The 26,331-nt window shown below is 38.2% G+C and overlaps 1 protein-coding gene across 9 annotated transcripts in view; it reads right to left on the reverse strand.

The window, feature by feature from the left end:
* The window catches only part of DMD (dystrophin), a 3,641,189-nt gene that overhangs the window by 2,871,440 nt on the left and 743,418 nt on the right, over positions 1-26,331 (reverse strand). For all 9 annotated transcript variants that reach the window (XR_010221499.1, XM_063953479.1, XM_063953476.1 and 6 more), the window contains exon 3: positions 11,481-11,573. Coding sequence is in view for 8 of the 9 variants with exons in the window: in XM_063953479.1 (XP_063809549.1) it covers positions 11,481-11,573 (93 nt within the window). In the remaining variant the exon portion in view is untranslated. The remainder of the gene's footprint in view (positions 1-11,480; positions 11,574-26,331) is intronic.

The raw sequence follows: 26,331 nt of genomic DNA on the forward strand, positions 1-26,331 counted from the left end.
ATGGTATGTTGAAATAAGTAAAGAAATGTAACCAGTATGTGGATGATATACCTTTGTGCTATAAATTATTTGAAGTATTGGTGTCAGATACTAAACAGTTGTGTTTTTTTACAGAAAAGACCACAAGGTGGCGCAAGACAAAAGTCAACGGTGTGCTGACATAGTTAACTACCTAGATCATTATTTGGCGCTAGGCCAAAGATAGTTAAAACCCTTAGAGGGTGGAGCCTTGGTATACATTTATTGATAGATAGATAGATATGTATGACCAGATGATAAATCTCTAGATACAGTAATTTTTTTTTTGGAAATGCTATATGCATACATTCAAGTTCATAACCAAAGAAAATATAGAAGGTAATACAAGATTACACTTTATCATGAATGAAACATTATAGATACACAGTCAGAGCCAAACCATCCACTTATGCATAAGCAAGAACTGAGTATATAGGTTTAATACTGAGGTTAAGCAGTAGATTTTATATGATGTGTACATTTTACCTATAACAGTACACAACTCAGATATAATATAGCAATAGTGTAGCTTACGGAGGGATTTCAGATTTGAAGATATATCCCTTCACTCAATAGGGGATATATGAACTAACAGGGAAATTGTAACACATGATTTGTTCCATGAAAAATGTGTTTATTAGGACACATAAACTCACTGACATACTACATATATAAAGTGCATGGGTGAATCTGGACCAGTTAAAGTGACCGTGTGATAGATGTAAATCTCTCAACATATAATGGGATTGCGGTGGGCTAGCTTAAAGAAGCAACATGGGTCCGAGGCTGAAGATAGCCTAGGCACCACCGCAGATGGTTTATTCAGCGTATCAGTCCTTTTATTTGCTTCACTGACCCTCGTCACCCGATTCCCCTGTCCAAGAACCTATCCTGGTAGGGTTTCCTCTGGTGGCACAGTGATGCCCAGCTCAGAGTGTTTCCTGCTGATGATTCACAGGATCCACCACAACTTAGATACAGCTGCATACTTGTCTTCCTCACCCCCAAAAGTGGGGAGTATAAGGAATATAATGTGGATGAGTAAGAAAATTATAATGATTACATCGCATTTTACATTGCATTTAAAAGAAAAAAAAGAACTGATTAACAGGAGAATAATTTCTCGAGCATCCATAGGGGATAATGGGATGGGGAATTAGTGAATTAGTATTATTAATAATAAAGTGTTGTTGCCAATTTTCATTAAGGGGAAATGTCATGAAATAGATTCACAAGCTTTCTATAGTGGGATGAAGTTTAATGGAGAAGTGTACATTGTGTTTTGGCATGGGACCAAAATAATTTATGTGATAATAAGAGGGATCGTGATGGTGATAAAGAAAGCTATAGCATGTTTACTGCAGATGATTGGGTTGATTAAAAACAACATTGTTTTAATACAACATAGTTTAATGCAAAAATAAGGAACTATAGTATGTGTAACAGGTGTTAAGGGGTTTTTGAGAGATGAATAATAGGGCCTGAGGTGTGAGCTATTGTTTCAAAAGACAGTAAAGTTTCTTTACTGATAGAAAGAGTTTATAGGAGTTTGAAAAATATTTTGTGTTTAATATGTGTAATGTTGAGACTAAAAAGTCATAATGTGACAAGGAAAGTTTAAAGAATTAAGCATTATTAATCTACAAAAGAGACAGGAAAGGCGGAATTTGAATCATGGCATGGTCCAATCGTTGGTTCAATAGTGGTAGAATTACACCTAAGCCTCTGCTTTGTCTCTCTTCTATATCATTTTTTGTTATTCTTTTTGGAATCCAGCAAAGATATGTTATCCAGAGACTGATTCAAAACTACAAAATGATTTGACGATTCAAATGTGTCACACAAATTATTTAAACAGTTACAAGAATATCAAGAGCTGCAAGAACCTTGGAAAGATATTTAACCAACACGAAAACACACAGTCCGGCACAGGACAATCACTAAAGAGAGTGAAGACGGTGTTATGGTGAGAAGTTGCTTATGTTTTGGTTCCATTACAGATCGCATAGGATGGTCCTTGGCAAGTACCGCTGACTCTGATACAGCCGTTGCAAAGGCTGCAGAAGAAGGACACCTAGATCCATGAGCTTGCAATGAAATGAAAAGGTCAGAGACCAGAGCTTAAAGGAACCTAACACTAAAACAATTGTATGGAGATACAATACAGAGACTGTTACTACTGTTACTACCACAGAGTTGTATTTGAATGAACCCTTCAATCAAGATAGAGATGATTATGATCATTGATAATAGACTATGTGCTTATAAGCTAATATCCTACAGAACTTTTAATTTTTCTGAAAGTATACAGGAGCGACGTTATTTATAACAGCATTAGGACTTAATTTATTTATTTTTCTTTGAAGAGAGAGCGAGCAAACGTGTGGTGTAGGTATGAGTACTCATCCATTATTGTGGATGGGAATTATTTCAATAAGACCCTTCCTTCCTCTTTTCTTTTCTAAGCAGGAAATCCAGAGGGATTTATGACTGGTGTAACGAACACACACTTTGAAAAACGTGGTTGTGAGTATTATACTCCACTTGAAGACAGATGTATAGATTAATGCATGGATAATTTAAATAATTTAGGATATTATTCTGAGGAGTATCCAGTCCAGCAATACCATTAATTGTTGGAAAGATTTTAAGTACTGCAGCTATATAAATTGTATTGCTAATCATTATTTAAGACTATAATAGCAGGCCAAAGTTCTCTATGCAATTTACATTTGATGTGATTACCAAAACTTTATAGAGTCGTGACTCGTGATAATAGTGAAACACGGTACATGTGTATAGATACAATAGTATCTCAAGAAAGAACCACTGGTGATAATATTAGCTACACATATCGGGTGTATTTCAGTTAGTGGAAATAAAATAGGTCAATAATAAAAATAAAAAAAATGATCTTATGTAGATAGAAAAGGTTGATTTAAGGGAATGTGAAAGGATTGTTACAATATACTAACCTAAGGTTTCTAGATGTGCTAGATATAATGAGTTAGGTATATAAATAGTAATGGTTACATATGATGTTCATTAAAGTTTATGATGTAATATGTATTTTACTAGGAGTAGATTCAAAGGTTAAAAGAAGATATCATACATAACGGGGAATGGTAGTTGTCACCATGTCCTTAGGATATGATATATAATTGGTTACCTATTAATTCTAAAAATGTTTGTTATTTAAGAAGATTGATTTAGCAGTTTTATACAAAAACATATATTAACTTGAGAAAAGTTTTCTTGCAGGATGAACTATTCCTAAAAAGAGTAATTGACTCAGTAATCAGGAAACATGTTCCTGCCACCAGAGCATCAATAAAACCTCGAAGTGGTAAAGGTGGCTAATAAGTTCTCCTATGGCTAATGAAGTCGTGTGATTAATCAACTGGAAGTTGACGTTTTATTTCAATTAAATTATTGATAACATGATTGATCTTTATGATATGATATTCCAGAACTGTGGACATTTATGATGATTCCAGGACATTGGACATGAACTATTACGATACCATATTGTTCTACATTTTTTTAATACCACAAATTGGAGGATATTGGTGATTTCCGGAAACAGCACTTTGAGCTCACTGCTGTGCTTATTTGACCAAAGACATTACGGATCCTGATACGTGTATTGCCAAGTATATAAAGGAGGTCCATGATATAAAAGAACTTTAACCAAGGCATTATGATATGGACTGGAAAAGATAAATGTTTAAATCCTAGTATTCAATTTTCAGGATTAGGAAAATGTTTTTTAAGTATATTGTATGTGATTGTATGTGATGATGTATTCTGTGATGAGGTTTATTCTTTGGTAACCCCGATGTGATTATAGACATTCATTTGATGTTCACCGCATACAGGTGTGGCCTATGTTGTATTTAGAAGGCTACTGTCAAACGCAAAATAGCAATACTACATGAAATGATTATTAGCTAACTATACGTTCCCAGAAATTCTCCTGAGATGACAGGGCACATGGATAATGTCCCTGATCAAAGGGTGGAGCTGTCGAATACTGTGACTGAGGCAACCTGCTGAAGGCCTAACAGTTATGTGTGTGCACTACGGGATAGTACGTATATTATGTACACACGCAATAATCACAGGGAAATCAATAAGCAAAGGGTTCTCATATTCACTAGTATAATATGAAAGCATAACAGAATCCATTTTGATTCTAGCTAGATGATATAGCAAATTCATCTTGAACTTTATACACACCCTGAGAGAAAAACAACTTTGTTGGCTAAGTATTGTTTCCACATACGCACTTTCTAAAAGCTCATAGAGACCAGATGTAATTCCTAATATGGACACAGTTCAATATATCACGAGTATCATGTTAGTATTCTTGACAATTGTCCCAATATTGCATAACTCTATTTCCTAACATTGTATTCCTGAGGTATGAAATCATAGGGGAGGAATATACAAAAGGGGCGCTACTTTGTATTATATAAAACTCATTGTTGATACGTGTATGTTGTTGTTAAATGATTTGACACAGGACGAGAGGATGTCCCTCTTCCCTGTATACGGGCGTGGCCCTTTGAATAAATAATAATTGATTTTTATAAATCCATTTTCAATTCATTAATTTTACCTAACAACCCAAACAGCAACAAGATGGTTAATTTAGTTAACCTCACATAGGAGAATTCAACAGTCATAATGTGTCACAGGCATTGTATGTGCTATAATCTATCAGGGGCATTGCAGTGTGTAGCATAATGTATAACGGGCATTGCGATTCCTGTCGTCATGTGTCACAGGCATTACGGTGTGTGGCATAATGTGTCACAGGCATTACGGTGTGTGGCATAATGTGTCACAGGCATTACGGTGTGTGGCATAATGTGTCGGGGGCATTATGGTGTGTGCATATTGTGTCATGTGCATTATTGTGCGTGGAATAATGTCTAAGGGCCATTGCAGTATGTGGCATAATGTATACTGGGCATTACTATAAGGAGGAAAAATGACAAATAATGTAAGGGGCATGAATCAGGATTATTTTTCTTTCCAGTGGTGGCTAACGTCTGGGCGTGCAGGTTGCAAAACTGGGGTATAAGGAAGTATTTTCCTGCAATACCACGCCCCTTTATGCAAAGCCACGGCCATTCCAATGAAGCCACACCCCTTTTTGGCGGCACACGTCTTCGGCGCGCGCATGTTTGTCCATTTCATAGTGTCAATTATGGGGGATGGGGGATTGGGGGGCGCCGAAGAATTTTTTGGCTTGGATGAGAAAAACTTCTAGTTACGCCACTGCTTATACGTTATGTATCACATGTTCATTAAGTGATCATTTTAAAAGTAAATGTATTTTAATAACTGGCCAGATGACTGTTGTGTTTGAATAGAGCTCAAAATAAACTACAAGTAAAATCAGCACACTTCAACATATATATGAAATGTGTGCAAACAGAACACAATAATTATGAATGCGAGAATAATGTAAACCAAAGTAATTTAAATATAATGTAACAGTATATTTTAATTTAGTGTCTGGATTATAAATTAATACATTTGTAGTCATTTTAAGCAACACAGATGCTCCCTCATTATCATAATATACAAATTAATTACCAGTTTAAAATGTTAGAGAAAGTGGTGAAATTATGGTATGAGAGAGTTTAGTCTGCTTTTGATCAGCTCTGAGCCTGTCACAGTAATGGAGATTGCTGACAACACTGCTGATAAACTCCCAGCTCAAACAATAAACTTGTAACAGGGTCTAAAGAAATTAGGATTCCAGTCTGAAATGGTTACTATCAGTCTGAGGAGGCGGGCAGTGTGCCAGTGAAATGCATTACATGGTCTTATGCGTATTTCACTTGGACGAGCCATGCATGATATAATATTCTGTGCCACTGTATGAAATTCTTCAAGAAATTTGAGATAAGATACTGAGGGGGGGGTAATTTATTCCTGATAGCTGCTGCACGCTTTTGCACAGCGTCGATCAGGTACTAACTTTGCATGCACACGCATCAGACAACATCAACGGGTATCGCCAGTCATAGATGGGATGGTGCAAAAATTCAGATCGCACTGGGAGTGTCCGGAAAAATGCAGGCGTGTCCAAGCATTTTCAGGCAGGGTGTCTGACGTCAGTTCCAGCCCCGATCAGCCTCTTCTCATCGCACTGTAGGAGTAAGTTCTGGGCTGCGCAGAGACTGCACAAAGTGAATTTTAGCAGCTCGGTGTACACATAGGATTGCACACTTGCACAGCGAATTTACACTCTCCCTGGAGACGGCAACTATCTGAATCAGGACAGCAAAGTTTGCAGCCCCGTGATCAGGTCTGAAACACCTCCACAGTTTGGACTTCTCACTAGGGCCTGTGCCTTAAATACCTTTTGCACATTATTTTCAAAAGTTACATTCACCCGTATTGCCTCCTTCTCTTTTTATGATGCTCCACGGTGCTTCCAATTTCTGGAGCACATTCAGTACCCATGCTATGCTTTTGAGTGCAGGATACCATATGCAGAAACACAATGGACTGCACATAACTGCCATCTGTAGCAATACTGTATAGAAAGAAATGCATTAACTGTCTTCTGCAAGACATTTAGATTCCTTTACTGTGCATTTATAAAAGGATAGGCTACAGTATGAATAATCTGAGGATGCCATATCAAGTGCCTTTCCTTAAAATACATCCAATGGAACAGGATGTTTGAGAGATGTGTATACAAATATCAATAAGTAAGGTCCATTATGCACATTGTTGGATTACTTTTTCCTCTGTCTAAAATTATCAATGGTGGTACTCAATTTTGGAACCATTTTACTGATTTATTTCCATTTCAATATCTAACAGGTTGTTTAAAGACTGTTTAAGAAACAAAACACTTAGCACACTTAATTCAATGTAAATTAAAATTGTGCTTTTATTGACTATTGTATGTGTCTATTTCTTTTGCAGAAGCGAAGGAACACTTTGTGCATAGAATTTCAATTTACAAGCATACAATTGTTCAGGAACACTTTGCCCTTAAACCAATGCCGACATTGTGCTTCAGAGCAAGTGTTCTTCAATGATAGGACTGATGAAAGTTGGGACAATGGCAAACTGATTGCATAATGCTTAAGACATTCACTAAGCATATTTGTTCCCAAAATAGCAAGCATTAAAAATGAGTCAACAATATACTTGCTGAATAGAATTCGAATCCACAAAGTTTGCTTAAGGCCAGAAGAAACACAGGGATCGCTTTAGCATGCAGATAAATTTTATTTATTATTTTACCTTTTCTGTAATTTACATTTGAGTGTGAGGTCTAGAATTTGTTTTCTTTGTAGAGAAGTAATGCATTTTAACAGCTGATAAGAAACTCAAACCTTGTGGAAATTTTCTCCAGTCTGCTTTTTGTGTTTTTTTATGTTGCTGGGATGGAACTTTGACAAAATTTAAAAATGTGTGTTACAAAGTTAATTGTGTCATTAGCACTGGAGGCTTATTAATAAATATTTGTTATTGGCAATCTGTAAATGTGTTTACAGATTAGTGTCCATGTTCCATAATTTCCATTCAGAAAATAATAGGCTTCCTCTTATTATTTTGCTTATTGTGATATTTGGATGTAGCAAAAAAAATTTTTTTAATTAAATAAAATCACTTAATGCCTCATTGTTGGATGAACAGTATAGCAAGGAAAGCAAGCAGACTATTGGTTTGTAGTACAGCTCTTTGTTTGGTAGAAACAGACAGTACACCTTTTCCAATTACTTCCATTTTACATAAAGATAAGTATTCTTTAATTGTTATATACTGTACAGTATTAAATTAAGGTAAGTTTTAAATAATTGCCGATTGATATTACATCTACTGTAGTTCAATTTTACAGTGTAGATAGTTTACAGTCAAATGTAGTATGAAAGGGAATTCAAGACCTGAAAACACAATTTTCTTTTAAGATCTTATACGAATACATTTTAGTTAACATGAAAATGTCTTATGAATTTGCCAGGTCTGAAGGCAGACATATATACACATATACTGTATATGTGTGTGTGTGTATATATATATATATATATATATATATTATACATATATATATATATATATATATATACACTGCTCAAAAAAATAAAGGGAACACTAAAATAACACATCCTAGATCTGAATGAATAAGTAAAACTCTTCACCATGAATGGTGAAGAGAAAACAGGCGCTGTAACTGAGCTGGTTTCCTAAGCTGCTGTTGGAAACGGGATGATAGCTGTTCACCCCAAAAAAACATACATATGAATAAACAAGAAATGCCAACTGCGCTCAAAAATATATTTTTATATATAATTAAAATTGATATCACAGATACACATATACATATAAACACCTAAGTACTAAAATCAGGCACTACTAGTGTTGAAACATACAATATGAGAATTTGAGCCTTAATGAGCCACTCTCTGTAAGTGATTTTTCACTAGGGGCAATCTTTGTGTGAAAAAAAAAAAAATTATTATTAGCTGATAATCAGCTAATTGTTGGAGGATGTTGTAAAGTCCTGCAACGCATGCGTTGATGTGCAAAAAAAACAGGTATCCAGATGAAGGAGGATATTTACCAAGTCCTTGGTGGTAGTTCAGCCGGGTATCCCACCTGGCGGGGTTCTGGAGCAAACTCTCTATCCCTCGCAGCAAAGATGGTGGTTCTCCCTTTATTGATATCCACACCAAAAAGGACTGGAATCTCCAGATGCTAAACAGCGTCCTGTATATCACTTGCAGGAGTCCTCAAAGATGCCCAGGTCAGAGATGTGGCCCCCCTAACGCGTTTCACTGTCACTTGGCAGCTTTTTCAAAGGTGATATAACACTGGCTCTATCCCCTTTTTATAGGGGTTATAATCATCATACATTATTAACACATGTGTAGCTCATATAAACACAAGTATATAAAACAATAAAAAACAATCTGATTTTCTCTAAAATGCAGCATGAAGACAGACCTTACTCATATCCACTAAAGATTTCAAAAAACGGGACATGACTGTGCGTAACAGGCTATCTAGCGGTAACCATGGAGACATGGTTTTGTTGATAGATTAGACCAATGAACATCCAGTACGCATAGCTGTAGTATCACATGACTAAAGTCACGTGACCGGCCCAAATAACTTTAATGTATATGTTTATGGTCAAATTACGTGTTATAAACCTCGTTTTTTGAAATCTTTAGTGGATATGAGTAAGGTCTGTCTTCATGCTGCATTTTAGAGAAAATCAGATTGTTTTTTATTGTTTTATATTTATATGAGCTACACATGTGTTAATAATGTATGATGATTATAACCCCTATAAAAAGGGGATAGAGCCAGTGTTATATCACCTTTGAAAAAGCTGCCAAGTGACAGTGAAACGCGTTAGGGGGGCCACATCTCTGACCTGGGCATCTTTGAGGACTCCTGCAAGTGATATACAGGACGCTGTTTACCATCTGGAGATTCCAGTCCTTTTTGGTGTGGATATCAATAAAGGGAGAACCACCATCTTTGCTGCGAGGGATAGAGAGTTTGCTCCAGAACCCCGCCAGGTGGGATACCCGGCTGAACTACCACCAAGGACTTGGTAAATATCCTCCTTCATCTGGATACCTGTTTTTTTTGCACATCAACGCATGCGTTGCAGGACTTTACAACATCCTCCAACAATTAGCTGATTATCAGCTACTAATATTTTTTTTTTTTTCACACAAAGATTGCCCCTAGTGAAAAATCACTTACAGAGAGTGGCTCATTAAGGCTCAAATTCTCATATTGTATGTTTCAACACTAGTAGTGCCTGATTTTAGTACTTAGGTGTTTATATGTATATGTGTATCTGTGATATCAATTTTAATTATATATAAAAATATATTTTTGAGCGCAGTTGGCATTTCTTGTTTATAGATCTGAATGAATGCCCACTGGTTCCTTTATCTCTCTCTATATATATATATATATGTATATATATATATATACTGTATATTGTGTGTGTGTGTGTGTGTGTGTGTGTGTATGTAGCAATACCCTTCCTCTGTGCTAAGTATATTTATAATAAATATATAATAAATGATAGGCTGCTGCTCTCACTAAATTCCCTGTTAGCCGGAAGTAAAATATCTGAGCATTGGGAAACACCGGAGGAAAACCGCTACTGTTAGAAGAGGTTGAATTCACCTTTGGAACTTCTCTCAAACCAGATTGACCTACTGCACTTTACTTACTAATTTGAAAAGTCAGGTTTTATTAATATGGATAACGAATCTCATATTTAATTCACCAGTTCAAAATGTTCATAGTGCACACGTAATTGAAGTTCAGTTCATTCACATCTGAAAATATACCCATGAGGAAGTCTCACCAAGAGACAAAACGCATTGGATTTTTCTTACAATTGTGATCCCTGATCTTCCTAGCAAGAAGTCAGGAGAAGGAATTTTCTGTCAAAATACGGACACTGTGTTATCACATTTCTCATGTGTATGATTTTATGAAAAATTGACTTTTAATAAATGTATGAAATTGGATCATATAGTATCTGTCTTAAAGGACACTAAGAAGTTGTATTGAATTTGAAGTGTATGAATAACAATTAATGTAAATCCAGTTATGGGGTCTATTCGATTGAAGTCGGAACTGCCGTCTAGTCGAAAAGATGGCAGTTTCCGACCTTTTTAGGTCGAATCATGATTCCACCTATTCAATAGTCCTGCCGTTTTTCTGAGTTGTCTGCAATTCCGACTTGTCATGGATTGTCGGATTAGCTACGGATCCACGTGTTTTGTCTATTTGCAGCCAAATCCACCACGTTTTAGTCCCGTTTTTGACAATGTCAATCCGACTTTAAAAAAAGTCAGATTAGCATTGTCAGAAATGGGCAAAACCTGTCGGATTTGCCCGCAAATTGAATACTGCATTGTTGGATCCTCTCCATCGGCTATATATATATATATATATATATATATATATATATATATATATACATACACACACACTTTTACTTATACAGGTGAGTGTTCAAGGAAAGAGTCAAATTATTCATTAAATTAGGTGGAATGGTGCTCTTTTAAGAAAACAATTAAACCAATTAATTGTCTCTTTCTTAGCAGATAGGAGAATAATATATAGGCTGAAGGTATTCAGGAATTACAGTATAAGCTGTTTTATTTTATTTTACGGAAGTCTACAGAAGTGCACAGATAAAGATTAGTGATCACTTCTATGGACAGCGAGTTATGGTATTCTCCTTCAAATAAACACAATGTAAACTGTAAAGAACGTAACTGTAATCAATTACAATAGCCTCTAAAGAGCAGTGTGGTAGGGGATTTCATTAAATATATATTTTTGTTATATTTTTCAGCATATCTTCATTGAAACATATGATGATGAAAAAAACATGCAACTGACAATGACTGGAACAGTATACACTTGACTAAATCCCTTACCAGCTTTTGACCAGTGAGAACTTCAAGTAGATCCAAAAGTCTTCTTCCATCTTGAAGGTCAGTGAACAGATCTTCAATTGGATTTTTCCCAAACTGAAAAATATAACCATAATCGGCATTTTAAAGTGATTGTTATTAATTTAATATCAAAATACAATTCCATAATCAAGAATTTTTTAGATTAAATTTATTGGGAATCATTTGCACATACTGTTCTTTTAAACATTTTCACTTCTAAACATTTATTTGCTATATATAGTATGTATACTCTGGAAAATACATGTAAACATGGCAGGGCATTTTACAATTACTGAAGTAAAATACAGTCATCAAAAAAAAAAAAAAAACAGCAATGTAAGTACCTTAATCAAACATCTAACATTATATTATAAAGAATAATTAAATATATTGATATCATCTTGTATATGTTTTTTCTTTATTTACTTTAAAAATACACAATGTGCCACCATTATTTTCTGGAAATTCCTATCACAGCAGAATGTTATGAATGTAACATACAGAATGTCATGAATGTTATATGCACATATTGTAATTAGTGAATAAAATGGCAATAGGTTATGAGGCTGTATGCAAGTAAATAAAAACCATAGACATTTTCACACAAACTGATTAGATACTAAACAAGGTAAATTCCAAAACATTTGTCCAATAGCTTAAGCACAGTAAACTGATCTAATCTAAATTTTAGATCTCTATGCATTTAGATCATATTCTAGAACCCTATGTTACCATAAAAAAGCAATACAACCATTTTTACTAGAATTTAAGACTATTTATTCTTAATGTACAGTTTTAACTTTCACAACTTTGTTTAATATTTGCCACTTTGCTCTCTATTTTAAAGTGACATTCACAGTGGTAAAATGATCAAAATACTTTTGACAAATGATTCTAGTGACAAGAGTAAACAAATCAGTTTTGTTTTTCAGTTTATACAGCTGTCTCTTAAATAGTTTCATGGTGCTTAAATTTTCAATACTGTTAGAGGGTACAACGCAAGTACAGTACTTCTATTCATAGGACCTCTAGGGCAGTATTCATTTCTTTTCACCCCCTTCCACACCCATTTTGTTTCTGCCCTCGGGGGAGTGGTATCATCATTTCAGCTCGATACCACCAGGGTAACGAGGCACCCAAACTTTTACACAGGTAAACCGGATTACTAAGGGAGCGATATGTGTGATAACAGGGATCATTTTAGAAAGGAGATTGGGCGTGACATATCATTTGAAAACCGCCCCTAGAGTAGTGTTTCTCAAATCCAGACCTCATGGAGCCCTGCTTTATCTGTGCCTGTTTTCCATATCATCTAGTTGGAACATATGGGGGGTATGCAATTAGCTCCAACAATTTTGGAGCTATCGAATTCACGCAACCTGCATAATCAATTGTGGGCCATTTTCATCGGTTAAGGCATTTTCGGCAATGCCTTTTCACTTCTTTTTTTTTTGTGAAAATGCATTGGTGAAAAATGCCCCAAAATCTGTAAAAATGGCCTGCGTTTTCTGCAGAGCAGGTACAAAATACGTGGATTCGCCGATAAACATTCGCCATAAACTAGCAAAAAGTGCAGTTTTTTACGCCTAGGCCAAAAAACGTCCCTAATCAAATACCCCCTATATGTCTTAATTATTTTTGAGACTAACCTGAAAACATTATTAATAATAATAATAATAATAATAATAATAATAATAAAACACACACTGTTAAGAGTTCCATGCTGAGGGAGTTTGAGAAACACTGCTGTAGATTTTAAAATACTGAATGTACTTAAAACAAATTACTTAAAATTAAATTATTTTGTAAAATTCTCATAGATACTGTACAGTATATAAATACTTTTCAGGAAAGTGTTTCATGTTAAATTTTTGCAGTGACAAAGGAAGCCCATTTTCAATTGTTTATAGTAAAGATATAAAAGGGGAACAGTGATTACTATAAGTAAATGTTTCTACTCCTAAAGGGGATAGTACAACAAATTAGGAAAATAATACATCTTTATTTAGACTTTGGCTGTACCACTTTTTTCCCAGTAAGTATTAGGAGATGTAATAATATAATACACTAATCCTTTGGACCTTTCATTTGCCGAGTTGTTAGCTACTGTGCAGAAATCTTTTTCCTTTCTCTTCTCCTACTTCTCCCCTTATTCCACCCACCTTCCACTGATCTTCTGTCTGTTCCACCCATCTTCCCCTGTCCCCCTGCCCCCGTAAACCTCACCCTCCCACCATAGGTGGTAAAAGCATTAAACATTGGACAGAAATAATTGATGTTTGCAAAATACTGTTAATGTTCTATGACTAGAGCACTCATCTGGACAGAAAGCTTCAGAAAATAGCACAATAACCCAGGACAGCAGTGCAAGTATAATTTTTCTTAGTGGTACTGAGTGTGTGCACTGTAGTTGCATGCTTAAAATGGGCCTGTTCTATTATGTATTAATTTTTGATCATTATTATTTATTGCCATGAATCTGATGAGACAAAATGTAGTGACTCAGGAGACTTAAAAATGATAAATTCTCCAAAAGGAACTGCGTTGTGTGGCCATGCCCCCTAGCGCTGTCATTAGGAGGCATGGCCACATGGCACTAGGCAGCATGGTCACACAATGCAGCTCCTTTTTAAGAATTTATAATTTTTAAGTCTTTTTTGTATCATCAAATTCATGGTAATAAAGAATAATGATCAAAAATGTAAATATAATAGAATAAGCAGGATTCAGAGAGCAACTTAGCATTTTACTAGAAAGTCATTTTAACACTAAATAAAGAAGGAGCAGGGGCAATGACAGCCACACAATGACAAGCTGAACTGCTTGCGAGCCTCTGACTGAGACTCTGTCCAGCTCTACAGTTACACTGTCTACAACGCACCATGATACAGTAGGCAGGGGCACTGAGCACCACACAGGTGGCTTCTGAGTTTCCCCAACACTAATGGCGAGGCCAAGACAGCACTGCAGCAGATAAAAGAATTGTGCAACCCGATCCTCTTCACATTACGGCAGGGAGCATGATGTGATGTCATGAGGTCAGCTTCACACTCCTGGTGGCCTTGGTTTGTTAAAAATATGAGGAGCTGGCAGGTGTCATGCTGCCAAGCACAGTAACTGGCTTGGTGGCACAGACGCATAAAATGGAGGCAGAGATGATCCGGCAATACAGGGTACAGGTAACCTATTTCTTAAATGTACGATGTACCACCCATTTCTGCCACACTTGCAACACTGACCATGTGTACTATGCACAAAAGGTTCAAATCTGTTTACAAATGTAAAATTGCATGACCAGAGACATTAGATTCAGTTAGGTTATTTGCTGAGAAGTCCCATAAGTGCCACTCTTGCTGTGTATCTCTCTCTCTCTCGCTATACACACACACACACACACACACACACACACACACACACACATATATCTTTAGCTATATAGATACTGTAAATAGAAAGATGTTTATGTAGATACTGTAAGATGTACAGATAGATTTATCTAAAAGGATTGTGCACAAGGGTATCATAGCTCTTAGTTGGTGAAATAATTTCAAATAAAGGACCACAAGCTTTCAGATATTGGTGCCCACCCCCCGTTTACAGAAAAACACAGATTTTCTGAAGTGTGGGGTAACATAATAACACAATACAATAAGTACTAAAATGGTTCCCCTTTACTAAATGATAGCCAGGTTGGGGAAGATCTTCTCTCATACCTAGTTTACATTATTTACTGTAGTGAAGGGGGCTAATGTCTGGTGGTCAGCTGCATTTAGCCAGAAAGATAGAGGGACTTATGTCTATCTGTTAGAGTACTGCAAGGCTCAGACTTAGGCCCTTTGCTTCTCCCAATCTATACCACATCTCTTGGCAAACTGAGCAGCTCTATTGTATTTCAGTATCATCTGTATGCAGATGAAACTCAAATGTACCTATCCTCCTCTGATTTGTCACCATCTGTATTGGTCTGCGTTACTGAATGCCTTTCTGTCGCTTCATCTTGAATGTCATTATGTCACCTCAAATGTAATATTTCCAAAACAGAATTAATTATATGTCCACAGACCAATAGTATTATTATTATTATTATTATTATTATTATTCTTATCATCACCAGTTATTTATATAGTGCACACATATTCCGCAGGGTTTTATAGAGAATATCTGGCCATTCACATCAGTCCCTGCCCAAGTGGAGGTTACAATCTATATTTCCTAACACATGTAGTCACACAAATACAGTACAGTACACACTAGAGTTAATTTAGTTGAGAGCCAATTAACCTACCTGTATATGTGTGGATTGTGGGAGGAAACCAGAGTACCCGGAGAAAACCCATGCAAGCAAGGGGAGAATATAGAAACTCCATACAGGTAAAGCCATGGTTGGAATCAAACATATGACCTCAATGCTGTGAGGCAGTAATGCTAACCATTACACCGATCATCCTGCCCCATAATAGTTACCAATGTGTTATCTCTATCATTGATGAAAAGTCACTAATCAATCCTACTACACAAGCTCGCTGCCTAGGTGTTATCCTTCACTCTAAACTGTCCTTTGTTCCCCACAATCTCTCAAAATCTTGTTACATGCATCTAAAAATAATTTCCAAAATACAACCATATCTTACACAAGACACTGCAAAAACTGTAATCCATGCTCTTATCATCTTCCACATTGATTATTGCAATAGTCTTTTTACTGGTCTTACCAAAAAGAGACTCTCACCACTACAATCCATTCTGAATGCAGCTGCAAGGCTAATCTTCCTCACTAGATATTCATTGGCTGCGGATCTACTCCGTCATTCTGTCCATTGGTTACCTGAATTCTACCATGTTCAATATAAAATACTTTTAGGCACACACAAGTCAATTAACCAAACTACACCCACGTACATCTCTTTGCTTATCTCAAAATATCTTCCAACCCAACCTCTTTGCTCTTCATAAGATCTACATCTCTCATCCACACACATTATTCACTCCCATTCATTATTTCCGGAATTTCTGCTGCACCCGCTCTGTAGAATGACCTCCCATGCACAATAGGACTCCCCTCTAGTCTTCAAGCCTTCAAATGTTCACTGAAAACTCACTTCTTCAGGCAGGCTTATCAAATTGTAGACTCACCCACATAACCTTTATAAACTTTCCTAACCAATTACATCCCAACTGTACAGTCCACACATATCCTCACATATTTTCTTTTTCTTCACTTTCCCATCCTCCTGATTAATGGCCATCATTGCTATGTGACCATATCATACAGCCCACCAAATTTTTTTTGCAATTTGGTGGACCATTAAGCAATATATAAAAACTATCCTTGTGTATTAATACCTGTTTCAGTATAGATTATATACTGTATGACTGTGCTATTACCCAGTTTTGTTTTATCACTGTTGTTTCCAATTGTAAAGCTTAATGGAATTTGCTGTACAGTATAAGAAACTGTTAATTAATAAATAAATAATAATAAATATGTTATCATACATACATTGCCAGCGACCTGAAAATATAACACCTCCCAATGAAAGAAATGGGAATAGCCCTACATCAAACCAGTGGAATTTAGGAATATAGATGGAAATGTATATCGCTCCAAAATAAATGTTCTTTCAAAGAATAAAAATGTTAACATTTACATAATCCTAAATGCTACAATTTATACCAAGTCTAATTTTCATCTGATAAACACTGAATAGGCAGCTGATTTTCCCCATTCCATATGATGTCTGATTCCTGGGTGGACACTGAAAAGGGCTTCAAAGAAGATTGACAAATATCAAAGGTATTTTTTCCTTTGATTTTCATTTTATGCTTTACATTTCATTAGGCCGGATAGGGTGAAACCATTCAACTTGATAATTATACAAAAATTCTTGAAGCCTTAGACTTCAACGACTATCACAGAATCACACAATAAAGCAAAGTCTGCATTATTTGTGCTTAAGAAATTTGCTTGAAAGAATCATTTGTGTCACTAACAATGTCGCTTTCACAAATGCAGAATATAGTGATAGCTAAATGTAGTTTTAAAATAAAATGAAATATCAAAAAAAAAATGTATGAGATTAAAATGTGAACATTCATGGCTTTTATTTATGTACATATTTTCATCATGTGGTATATGATCATAGAATTAACTACTTGACAATACTGCAGTGTTTCATTCACTATGAAACAGTTGTTATTCTGGCTGAGTAAAAATCACTCTTCAAGAGTCATTGCGGCTGAGCACAAAGCTTGATGTCAATCAACTGGATTATAATTATAATAATGAATGCTTTATAGATGATTTCTAAAAATACTTCAACATCTGAAGAGCGCAAAGGAAAACTAAGCAAACATTACCAAAAAAATTCCAGATATTGCCACTTGCTGGGTTCCTCGGGCTGTTCCTCGGGCTGTTATATATCAATCAGCAGCCACATTTTTCAGAATGGGGGATTTTCGAAGTTAAGTTTATAATTAGGGGATGGTCAGTCTATCAGGGTAATAGTGCCGCATGTTAGAAGATGGGTCATAAAAATGATTCCCCTATAGACTATCATCAGGAAAAAAAATATTTTACACATCTGAAGAATAATTAATCATTGAGAAGCTATTGTTGTATTTAATTGCACATTTTTGCAATATTTCATTCCCTACACAAACAGCCAAAGCAAGAATAACCACCTCTTCACATCCATATCGTATTCTGTGCTTAAAGCCCCATGTGATCCTACATAGAACAGACAGTACGACAGGCTAAACTGTGTTTGCATAGTGTGAGAAACTGTATTAATAGCAGTATTTAAACGTAACTAATCTGACTTTCAGACCTACATTTTTGATCCCATGACCAGTATAAATTATATAATTACATTAGAAAACACATGCAAAATTATATATGCAAAGGTTTAATATATAATATGTACATGCATCATTTTGTAATGCTATGTGTAAGTATATTGAAATAATGAAATGTAAACTTATCTCCATTATGCGTAAGTTTCAGTCAGAGAATAGTGAGTAAAATAGAAAGAGAAAAGTAAATAAAGAAAGCAATATAATGAACGCAAAAAATGACTGGATAGTATCGAGCAGGGGTAGGCAACCTGCTGCTCTCCAGCTGCTGTGGAACTATACATCCCAGCATGCCCTACCATAGGTTTGCTGTTAGGATGTTCTAAACTGTGGCAAGGCATGCTGGGATGTGTAGTTCCACAGCAGCTGGGGAGCTGCAGGTTGCCTACTCCTGGTTTAGGTGATAAGTGAAAAAAGTGCAAAGCTGCAATTTGTAAGACATTTTCAAATATAAACCTGTTTTTACAGTGAATAGCGTGGATTTTTGAACGCAATAGCAGCTTTAGTGGAAGACTAGTCTAGAGGTCCTAGACGGTATAGGTGGGGAGTTCCTTGTTTTGTTGATGACAGCAGTGCCAAGAGGAGGCTCTGTGGGGAGTGGGGGGTGTTGGTTTGCTAACCCCCCCAGGATACCTGTACTGTGGCCAACCAGCAGCGGTGCCATCTTCCTGGTGATATCTTCGGGAAGATGGCGCTGCACAGTGCCAGTCTTTGCTCTCTAGTGGTCAGCGTCATCTTCCCAAATATCACTGGGAGGATTCACATATTTTATATATACTAAAGGGCATAGTCAAGCCACTTACTAAGCCATATAGGGAAGGGGTAGGCAACCTGCTGCTGTGGAACGACACATGGTTTTGCCCAACTGCTAACAAGTTTGAGCTACGATCAGGTCTGAATTACCCCCAGAGTTTTCATTCAAAATGAAATTACAAATCTGATTAGAGCAGGGTTTTTTTCAATTATTATTATTGTTTATTTATTTGCACAAAATAAAATCCATATAACAATACATAGTGGTAAGAGCAAGCAACAAGACTACATGGGAATAAGGGGGCAGATGTATTAACCTGGAGACGGCATAAGGAAGGGATAAACAGGTGATATGTGCAAGGTGATAGACGCACCAGCCAATCAGCTCCAATATGTAAATTATTAGTTAGGATCTGATTGGTTGGTGCCTTTATCACATTGCACATCTCACTGGTTTATCAGTTCCTTATGCCTTCTCCAGGTTAATACATCTGCCCCATTGTGACCACATTGGATACAGAAAAGTTCATAAATTATCATGTATACATAAAGTAATACAAATGACAACCCCACTTTCCATGGCTGATCTTTCCTCTTTGATGGTAACTGCAGAGAGATCTTGCTAATAAACTGAGTTTACCATATCTCCAGAAATACTAAACAATGCTGAGGATTATAGTGTCTTGCTCGCCAGTACACTGGGGCAGATGTATTAACTAGTGATGAGCGGATTCGGTTTTACTCGGTTTTACTCGGTTCTCAAAACCGAATCTTATTGACTCACTGATGTCACGTGTTTTGGATAGCCAATAAGATTCGGTTTTGAGAACCGAGTAAAACCGAGTAAAACCGAATCCGCTCATCACTAGTATTAACCTGGATAAGGCATAAGGAAGTGATAAACCAGTGATATCTGCAAGGTGATACATGCACCAGCCAATCAGCTCCAATATGTAAATTAACAGTTAGGAGCTGATTGGCAGGTGTGCGTGTATCACCTTGCACATATCACTGGTTTATCACTACCTTATGCATTCTCCAGGTTAATACATCTGCCCCATTGTGTGAAGTGACAAAAAAAATTATCAAGACTAGTGTTTGGGTGTCTAACGAGAGAGACCTGCCATTAAGTAGCTACACTACATATCTTCCTACCCCAATCTGATTTCAATATAGGGCTAGATCAACATAAACCGCATCTTCATTTTGTTTAAGAATAGAGGGTTAAATAATATCCATCAGTCTAGCACTGGGGGACTTTCCTGCAAAAGCTGGAACTATTTCCATCTTGTTACCCTACCTGCAGACCCTTTATTGCCCATTTTAACATTGAATAAGCATTTACTTTTACTATTCCCTGGCTCTCATTTAGTACCATTTTAAAAATTTTAAATGTAAGCCTAAAATATTATTATTTTTTGTTAGGAAGAATGTACCCAAGCCTTACTCCCACACATTATATTCTCATGGCCTTACAGAGTGTACATACTTTAGCATACTGAACATGCTACAGAGTTAAATAATACTCCTACTGTAAGTCTAACATGACCATGCAACACCTGGGGGCCACATACACTGAACAGCATTTTTGTATTAAAGGTCTGTCAGATGGACCCACTAGTTTTCATACAAGCTAGAACACTACGACCTTAACAACAGTTTATTGATAAATTTACAGCAGATATAAAATAGTTGCAACAGTTTGGAAGCTTGTAATTATCAAGGATACAGATGGACCCACTGACGTATTTACAATGGGTGCAGTGTGTACAATGCACATGGGCCCCTGGCGTCCAGATGGGCTCACACTGCACACCCTGCACCCGTTATTTTCCATACTTACCATCCTGAGTCCCACATCAGCAGCAGCAGAAATCACCAGGAAAATGGTGTGGTGGCCATATTCCTGGCATTTCAAGCATGTGCAGTAAGAAAATCGGGTGGTCTTCAGTATGCCGGCTGTCGGGCTCCCGGCGACCAGCATACCAGCGCCGGGAGCCCGACAGCCGGCATACCGACACTTATTCTCCCTCGCGGGGGACCACGACCCCCCTGGAGGGAGAATAAAATAGTGTGGCGCGCTACGCGCGCCACCGTGCCCATAGCGTGGCGAGCGCAGCGAGCCCGCAAGGGGCTCATTTGCGCTCGCCACACTGTCGGTAAGCCGCCGGCCGGCCTCCCGGCGCCGGTATGCTGGTCGCCGGGAGGCCGGCCACCGGCAGATCGTAGTGAACCTAAGAAAATCTATAGGAAAATGACCGCCACACCATTTTACTGGAGACCTGCGCATGTGCATTAGACTTATTGTAGTAGGACAGCACCAAAGTCTCCTAGTGCCCAGAGTCTACAATGCTGCCAGCTGGAGAGGAGGGGGCCCGGCCGGTGTCAGCACACAGGCCTCTTTCTCTCTTGATATGCCCCTGTATGGATCGGTATAGATTGCAATAACTAGTTATGATTAAAGCGTGTCAATTTTTAGCATAATTTGAAATATGTAGTATGTACAGGTTGTTTTGAAGAGATGCAAAGTTCCGGAGATATAACCTTTGAGTTTCTACTATATATTTGCATTTTGCATAATTTATGGTCTATGAGTAAAAGATGGTCATTACATTCTGCTGTGTGGTATTACTGTTAAATCCAAGCAGAACAAATATAATAGGGGGATTCCACACTGAGACTTTTTCTGCTGGCAAAATGTCTGAAACAGAAGCGCCAAGTGCATGATGAGACAAATCACCCAGCTTTGAAAGTGTTTCTCATTTCTAATAAAATTCTCTCTGAGTAAACAAATGTTCACACTTCAATGATCCTGGCTGCTGTTACAATCCACATTTCTATTTCTTTATAGTGTGAATGATTGCCGCTTATGCTGCCCTCCAGCTAACAACTAGGAATTTGTTTAAATATGCAGATTTAGAATGGTAGCATTTTCATAGGTGTCACATAACAGGTTCTTGATGTAACCAATATACAGTAAATTATAACAGCAGAGAAATAAAATCAGAATAAAAAGTCGTTGACAGTTACAGTACAATTAGTCTCTTTAGAAAAGTGTTTTGCTTTAAGTCTAGAAACAAATTGCAGTAGCAGAGGGGCAGATGTATTAACCTGGAGAAGGCATAAGGAAGTGATAAACCAATCATATGTGCAAGGTAATAAAGGCAGCAGCCAATCAGATCCTAACTGTTTATTTACATATTGGATCTGATTGGCTGGTGCCTTTATCACCTTGCACATATCACTGGTTTATCACTTCCTTATGCCTTCTCCAGGTTAATAGATCTGCCCCAGAGTCCCTTAAAGTATTACAGTTATTTTGTTTGTATTAACTGAATTAATGTTGTTTATATTATTAAAACACAATATATTATATTACTAAAATATTCTTACCTATTAAAAAGGATAATATATGTAAAAAAAGGATGTGTGGGTTGTAATGATCTGTAGACTGTAATATTTTTTATACACTGTAGCAATATAATTGCTATAAATTTAGAGCTACTGTATTGTTAAGACTGTGAACACTGATACCTTTTTCATACCAAAAATGCAAGGACATATCCAGGAATTCGGTAACAGGATCATGCAGGGACATTCCCTGGTTTTACACCAACATTTGGAGCCGGGACGTCTCGGGTTGGCACCTTTCATACTGAACCCGGGATGGCCCTGCACTTTATGAGAATGTCATTAGAAATTGCCTTTTTTAGGCCCACAAAGATGAGGTAATTAGAGGGAGGGAGGGCAGGTTAATTGTGCATGTACTGTGCCCCCTCCTCTTCTCTGACCGATCAGTTATGTTATCCCAGTCACATCACACTTCTCCTGCAAAGGCAAAAGGAATACAGCCAGGAGCATGTGCCTGCCTGGCAGCATAACAATACTGACGCACTCCATTTGTGATAGAGATTGTATTTCTGCTACACCCCCTGCTGATCCATCCCACTGACACCCACCACCAGCCTGCCAGCCGACCACAGCCACACACATGCAAGGGAGGGCTTCTATAGACAGCGCCTCACATACACACGTCTGCTGGTGCCTGCTGAAAAATCACAACACCAGAAAGCTGCCCTGCATAGCCAATCAGCAGCAGCAGCAGCAGAGGCAACCCGGGAAGGAGGGACATGTCCCTGCACCATTCACACTTTCCAGGATCCCAGGAAAGTCCTGGGAACAACCCTGGTGCATAGCAGGGTTGACCTGCCAGGGCATGGTTCCCAGGATTTTGTCGTGGAACCCTTTCACACCAGCGCTAAACCCGGGTTGTTGCTGGGGTCAACCCGGGAAAATAGGCTGGTATGAAAGGGGTATAAAGGGGTATGCAATTAGCTCTGTTTTTTTCACCTAGGCAAAAAACTGAGCTTTTCGCTATTTTTAGGGCGAATGGGGATTCGCCCTATGCAATAGCAGGGCCGGATTTTCACCTAGGCGAAAAATGCGGCAGAGGCGGAAAACACGTGGATTGGCGAATATGTGTGTTTTACACAGAAAACGCAGATTTTGAGGTATTTTTCACCATTACCTTTTCACTTAAAAAAAAAAAAAAGGTGAAAAGGCATTTTTGCAAAAATGCCTTCAAAATGGACGAAAAGTGCACTATTTGAATACTCAGTGGGGCAAATTCATTAGCTCTGAAATGATCGGAGCAAATTGCATACCCCCTTAGTGGGGAATTCAATTAGTCCTAAACTCAGGAGTTCTCTCTGATTTTTTCTTCATCTGTCTCAGCGGGTCAAAAAAAAAAATCCCCGAAAACTAGCAGGTTAATGGGTGCTGCATCCCTGCTAATGCACAAATCCACGAACTTTTCCCTAATTACGCATGTTAACACCCATTAACATGCTACTTTAATGTGCTTCAACTAGACTGTCGGATGAAAAAAGGAGTGTAATTGAATAGCCACAGGAGACCAAAGATACCTTCCTTTTTCCCACCTTAGATGCAAATATTAACACAAGGTTTCACTGCTTTTCTCCTGCATATTAAACTGATCATGGAGTTGATATTTTTATATTTTAACAGGATTTCCTTACTTTCATCTACTCTGAGTTGATTTGTTATATTATTTTGTTAAAACTTAAAAGATAAGACAAACTTTTGTTGATACAACTATTGTTGGTTCATTTACATTTATATTCAACATTTTGTACCTTTAGGAATAGATTCAATTAGGGTCAAAAGCTGCTGTCTGTCGACCATATGGCAATTTTTGACTTTTTAAGGTTGAATCGTGATTCGACCTATTCAATCTCAGCAGTTTTTATTCGACAAGTCGGGGAATTTGACTTGTTGAATAGTACGTGAACCTGCGGTATAGCTGCAGATTCACGTACTTTTGAGGGAAACAGGGCCAAATTCGACAGGATTTGGCCCCGTTTCCGACCATCTCAGTCCGACATAAAAAAATGTTGGACTGAGATTAGGGATCTTAGTGGAGGAGAGTGGGGAGAGTCGCGGGGAGACGGGGGAGAGCTGCGGGCAGCCAAACCCCCCGGCGGGCAGTGCTGGAGATGGGGGGAGAGCAGCGCCGGAGACGGGGAGCCGCGTGCAGATGGGGTGAGCAGCGCTGGAGGATATCACAGCCACCGCTCACAGCAGCGTCCAACCGGCTCCAGCAAGCGAGACCTCGCTTGCTGGAGCCTGGTGGCTGCTGCCGTGAGCGGTGGCTGTGATGCAGGGACGGGGAGTGGAGGAATGTGAGGCAGAGAGATGGGGTAAGGGGAGACGGGGGAGAGCAGCGCTACAGCAGCGGCTTTACAGCCACTGCTGTAGTGCTGCTCTCCCCAGTCTGCCCGCGGCTCTCCCCCATCTAGCTCCTGCATCTTAATTCGACTTTTTTTTTTCGAATTGAGATGACACTGAATAGCCCAATTCGGATCCATTCCGACAGAGTATAACAACAACCATTATTATTTTTTATTATTATTATTATTATTATTATCATCCTTTATTTATATAGTGCCACAAGGGTCCCACAGCACCCAATTACAGAGTACATAAACAAATAATCAAAACAGGAAAACAGCAAATTACAGTTGATGGCAATATAAGACAAGTACAGGGTAAATACGCATAGCTACATCAGCAGATGACACTGGAATAAGTATCAGGTGGCAGAAGACTGCTGGATTTGGTGTATTTGAAGATTATTAAAGTAAGGAAAAGGATAAGCACATGAGGGAAGAGGTCCCTACTCATGAGAGCTTACATTCTAAAGGGGAGGGGTAGACAGACAGGGGTTACACAGATGGGGTACATAAAAAGCGTGGAACAGAGGATAAGGATGAGATTTGGCTGGGTTTGGTGAAGAAGTGGGTCTTGAGAGCCCGTTTGAAGTTTTGTAGAGAGGTGGAGAGTCTGAGGGGGAGAGATAGGAAACTCCAGAGAAATGGAGCAGCACATGAAAAATCTTGGAGGTAGGAGCAGGAGGAAGTAATCAGTAGGCAGCAGAGCGACGAGGATGGGTGGGAGCGTAAAGGGAGAGATGGTTAGAGATGTAGATGGGAGAGGAGTGGGTGAGGGCTTTGTAAATGAGTGTGAAAATCTTGATATGAATTCTGAAAGGGAAGGGGAGCCAGTGAAGGTCTTGTAAGAGAGGAGAGGTGGACGAAGTGCGTTTGGTGAGGAAAATGAGCCGGGCAGTAACATTGAGGAAAGATTGGAGTAGAGAGAGGTCAATCAACTGATGTTTTTGTTTCGTTTATTAAACACTTTTTCCCCCCAAACATGCTTTTATTGTTTGAAGCACCAGAAAGCAGACATTGAAGAAATACAATCTCAGTAGACAATAAAGATGTCATAGATCCATGACAGTATGTACACACGTAAGTAACTAAGGGCCTAATTCAGACTAGCTCACTGCAGTGGCAATGACTGCAGTCTAAAGCCCTTTGGGGAGTGCACACGCACACCCCGGGAGGCCCAGTGAGATGCTAAAAGCATCTCAGGGCTGCGATCGCTTCTGCCTGATTGACAGGCAGAAACGGTCCCAGGGAGGGAGGGGGCATGCCAATGGCATTAGAACGCAGCTTGTGGGGCATGGTCCGGACAATGCAGGCATTTCCAGACCGCCGCGGGGTTGTCACATGCAGCCGCTGCGACCCGGGACGAGGCAGGTAGCTACCTGCCAGCGCAGCTGGCTGCGCAGGCAGGGAGCTACTCGGCGGGTGCAAAAGCATCGCTGCCATGTGATGCTTTCACACCCGAGTGGGGGTGAAGGGCC

The sequence above is a fragment of the Pseudophryne corroboree genome, chromosome 2 (genome assembly GCF_028390025.1).
Source record: "Pseudophryne corroboree isolate aPseCor3 chromosome 2, aPseCor3.hap2, whole genome shotgun sequence".
Classification (NCBI taxonomy): domain Eukaryota; kingdom Metazoa; phylum Chordata; class Amphibia; order Anura; family Myobatrachidae; genus Pseudophryne; species Pseudophryne corroboree.